The sequence below is a fragment of the Olea europaea genome, chromosome 15, assembly GCF_002742605.1.
Source record: "Olea europaea var. sylvestris chromosome 15, O_europaea_v1, whole genome shotgun sequence".
In the NCBI taxonomy this organism is placed as follows: Eukaryota; Viridiplantae; Streptophyta; class Magnoliopsida; order Lamiales; family Oleaceae; genus Olea; species Olea europaea.
Window position 1 is genome coordinate 28,603,956 of NC_036251.1, and position 4,611 is coordinate 28,608,566.

A 4,611-nucleotide genomic window follows, 5' to 3' on the forward strand; every position below is an offset into this window, starting at 1 on the left:
TCCTTTTAATATTGATAGTTTGTCGAAGCACGTTTAACTGACATTTTTCTCTTTATAACTCATTTTAATTTATTATTTCCACTATGTTTGCTTGCACATTTTCAGGGATTTTTTTACCCATGAACCGTTGTGTAACTATATATATTATTATTTCTTTAAGTTATATTTTTCCATTATTTTTTCTTTAATCTAAAGATTCTTTCTCTATTTTTAATTATTAGCTTATCGCTTCAAATTAAAATTAAACCGCTTTTAAAATAGAATCATAAAGATATTTTAAGAATTATATACAGTCATTAGATTGCTAGAAATGCATGAAAGTTGGCATTGTATAATGCTAAACTTTACATTTATTTGTGTACACACTTTTATTGTGACTCATAATCATTTGTTTGTTTTAAATGAAAACGTCAGTATTAACAAAACACAATATTGAGATGAAGGCACATTAAATAGAAAGATGGAGAAATAAACGTGTTTAATAAAAAAAATGTACTTAACTAAATTAAAACAATAAAATGTAATCGTTTTAAATTTAACAAAATGATTGAAAGACAAAATTGAAAAAGCGTATCCATTTGTCTATTGGACAGGATTTTGCCTTTTTCATAAAAGAAACTGAGTATCCTTAGAATTTGTGCGGTTTATTCTTTCGTAATTTGCTATTGCACGGACTTTTCTTGACACCTACACCATAATTAAAGCTTCCATTACTTGAACAAAATCAGGGCTAGCGTGAATTGAAACAACAAATATTGTGTACGTCTTCATAATTCAGCCAAAGAATGCATAATATAATGACTCTATAGAGGATGCAAGTACTTGACAAGTGGATCCTCCAAAGATTGCCTCTTTTCTTGCTGCTGAATCATTGGTGGGTTTTACCTCATCTAATTTTCGTGATCCAAATTATCCATCCACGTGTAGTTAAGATGCTTATTCAAATTTGGATGGTAGTTTGTGTGAAAACACTGCAAAAAAAATGGGCTCCACCGACCAAAGGTTTAGCGACTTGTAAAACATGGTTGCTATAAAACACGTTCAGCGACCAAGTAATGGTGGGTATGGGTTTTGGTCTAGTAAAATTGGACAAATTTTTTTATGTTCCATTGCGACCAAATTATGGAAGCTGTTTCAGAGAGTTAGGGACCATACATTTGATTGGTTGGTAAAGGTAGTGCAAAAAAAGAACAAAAAAATTTCCGCGAATGATACCCACTCTAGTGACCACTGAATGGTTCCAGATCTTAGCCTTCTGCAACCATCGATGTCATGGTCGCTAAAAGATTTGGCACAATTTTATCCCTCTTATTTTCATTTGGTCTTTGCATGTTTTAGCGACCAAAGGTAATGGTTGCTGACATTATACCACAAAAGCGACCACTGAATGGTCCCAGATCCTAGCCTTCTGCAACCATCCATGTCATGGTTGTTAAAAGATTTGACGCAATTTTATCCTACTTTTTTTTCATTTGGTCTTTGCATGCTTTAACGACCAAAGACAATGGTCACTGACACTACATCACAAAAGCGACCACTGAATGGTCCCAGATCCTAACCTTCTGCAACTATCGATGTCATGATCACTAAAAGATTTGGCGCAATTTTATCCTGCTTTTTTTTTTTCATTTTGTCTTTGCATGTTTTAGTGACCAAAGACAATGGTTGCTAACATTACACCACAAAAGCAACCACTGAATGGTCCCAGATCCTAGCCTTTTGAAACGTGGCCTATAAATACAAGGTTCCTCTTTCAGTTTTGTTTAAGGATTATTGTCGTGTCTGTAATTTCTCTCCATATTGTCAATTTATAATACATCGTTCCTCTTCGATAAATTCTCTTTGTTTATTTTTTTACTTTTAATCTCGTTTCTTGGTATGTCCTTCTGTGGATTGGTTAAGGTTTTTTCAAAGATGACTACCATGAGGTATGACATTCCGGTACTCGATCGCAATACGAGATTTTCTTTGTGGCAAGTAAAGATGAGGCTTATTATGGCACAGTTTGATTTGGATGATGTGTTGGTCCAAACGGAGTATAAACAACGAAGGGATCGGAAGGCTTTATCATTGATTCATCTTTATCTATCCAATGATATTCTGCAAGATGTCTGAAGGAGAAAATAGCAGCTGTTGAAATTGGAGCAGTTATGTGTGATCGAAAGTCTTATCAGTAAACTGGCTCTAAAGCAAAAGCTGTATTCCCATCGCGTGGTGGAAGGAGAGTCGTTGAAAGACCATATTGTCGCGTTCAAGGAAATTGTTGTAGATTTGGAAATGTTGGAGGTTAAGTACGATGAAGAGGATCTTGCCTTGATCCTGTTATGTTCGTTGCCTGGCTCTTATGCCACATTTTGGGACACCATTTTGTATAGTCAAGATACTTTGACTATAGATGACGTCTATGATGGTTTGTACTCAAAGGAGAAGTTGAAGCATTAGGTTGGAGCTACATCGAGGGATGATGAAGCTCTTTTATCTCATGATGATCGATGGAGGGATAGATCGAAGAATAACAGCAATTTGTTTTTCTTCTACTGTAGACGTAAGGAACATATTCGGAAGGATTGCGATAAGTTGCAGGCTAAAGGTTATTTAACTACAAATCATGGAGTGCAACCTTTGAATTCAGACGAAACTAATGTAGTTGAGGATTTTTTAGACGGTGGAGATGTGATGTTGATCGTGATATCTAACGTGGAATCTAGGCCTAACGAAGAGTGGTTTCTTGATTTTTATGTTCGTATTATATGTGTTCCAATTGAAATTTCCTTTAGACATATGAGGCTATTCAGCAAGGTGGAGTTGTAACGGGAAACAGCTAGTCTTGCCGCATTGTTGGGATCGATCAAGTCAGATTTAGGCTGGGGGATGGGACAGTCAGAAGAATTGATCGTGTTCGATATGTTTCAGACCTAAAAAGGAATATCATCTTGTTTATTACTTTGGATGCAAAAGGGTATAAATTCTCTGGTGGATATTCAATTTGGTACAGTACCTCTTGTGACGGGCTCTGGGTCGGTTTAGAACATAGCTCGAGGGAGCGTAGGTGATTCCACTTTACCACCAATTTCAGTGCTTGCACTGTGTTTAGTTGCTAGGATTGGATCCATTGAGCGTAGTTTTGAGTGAACGTAGATTGAAAACTAGGAATTTAGATTTTTTGATCATGTAGGTGATGAAATTATTTATTATTTATTTATTTCCACTTCATTACATTACACTGTATATGTTTGAAGGTATATGTAATATCGATGTCGGAGCATTAAGTTAATAAGAAGGACACCTTATTTTGTGTTACTCATCTAAATTCCTTGTGTAAATATTTTTCTAATTTTTAATTATTTTGGATACAATATATTGCCTCCAAAATTATACTTTTTTAATTTCTTTTTTAGCCATCTCTATGCACTTAATATTAACGATTTACTTTCCTTTTTAAAATTTCAGCATTTAATTTTCACACAATAAGAAATAAAATCACATGGATAAACATTTTCGTGGCTTATTTGGAAAGTACAAGTGAAATAAAAAATTAGTCAATATGGGATTATCAATATTCCAATTTAGCTATGAAAATAAAGGAAAATAATCCATTAATATTAAGTGCATAGAGATGGCTAAAATAGGAACGAAAAAAAAAGCATAATTTTGGAGGCAGTAGAGTGTATCCAAAACAAATTAAAATGAGAAAGATATTTACACAAGAAAATTAGAAGAGTAACACAAAAAAGGTGTCCTTTGTATTAACTTAATGCTCCGACATCGATATTACAAATACTTTATAAAAGATTTACAGTTAATATAATAAATAATTAATTTATTTTACACTACAATCATAAATTAGTTTTTAATTTATTTTCCCACAACAGTGCCATAGCTTTTTCGTCAACGTCTTTTTTGTTCTTTGACACAGAAAAGAATCTTCTTTTCCTCCGTGATTTCAGTTCACGATGAAATCCAATCTGCATTATGTTGAGAAAAACTTTCGTGTCACAGTTACGAGTAGCTTTCCAAAAGCTGTTTAGGTACCTTGCCTGCCATTTACTCAGGCCGTGTTCTTCCTTCTTTTTATAGATGCGAACGAGCTTCCATTATTCTATGGAATCCCCAATATTTCTATGATGCTATAAATCTTCACACCAAATTAGTGTAAGAATTTTGGATCATATAATAATCAAGAAAGACCATTCACTCGAAAACTAAATGCAATCATAATGAGTTAATGATTGAATTTTAAATGTTAGAATTTTTTCCAATTCATTTATTTATAAAAAATAGTAGAATAGGCTTGTGATAAATACTATTTACACTACACCAAAAAAAGGGCTACTGCAACGATCAAAAAACATTGCAAAAAGTCATTTGCAGCGTTTGAGCGTATGTTGCGAAGCTTGATGTTGCTATTGAGGTAAGACTTTTTGCAGCGTTTAAAAAATGTTGCAAAAGCCTAGTCTATTGCAACGTTTAGCAATAGACTAGGAAAAGCCTATCTATTGCAACGTTTTCTAAACATTGCAATAGACTTGGCTTTTGCAACGTTTAAAAGATGTTGCAATAATCTTTAAGCTGATTGGACCTTGTAAACCTTCAGCTGTTACCTGCCATTTA

At 33.8% G+C, this 4,611-nt stretch overlaps 1 protein-coding gene across 1 annotated transcript; it reads left to right on the top strand.

The window, feature by feature from the left end:
* Positions 1–1,914: 1,914 nt before the first annotated feature.
* LOC111411510 lies at positions 1,915–2,442 on the top strand. The gene is made up of 2 exons (XM_023042035.1): positions 1,915–2,109; positions 2,191–2,442. The coding sequence occupies exons 1-2, from the start codon at positions 1,915–1,917 to the stop codon at positions 2,440–2,442; spliced, it is 447 nt and encodes a 148-aa protein (XP_022897803.1).
* The last annotated feature ends 2,169 nt before the right edge of the window (positions 2,443–4,611 follow it).

Bases quoted from the DNA above. Each gene is read 5' to 3' on its own strand.
- LOC111411510 (XM_023042035.1), top strand. From the start codon at position 1,915: ATGACTACCATGAGGTATGACATTCCGGTACTCGATCGCAATACGAGA. The intron at 2,110-2,190 runs GTCTGAAGGAGA...CTGGCTCTAAAG, and splicing joins CCAATGATATTCTGCAAGAT to CAAAAGCTGTATTCCCATCG.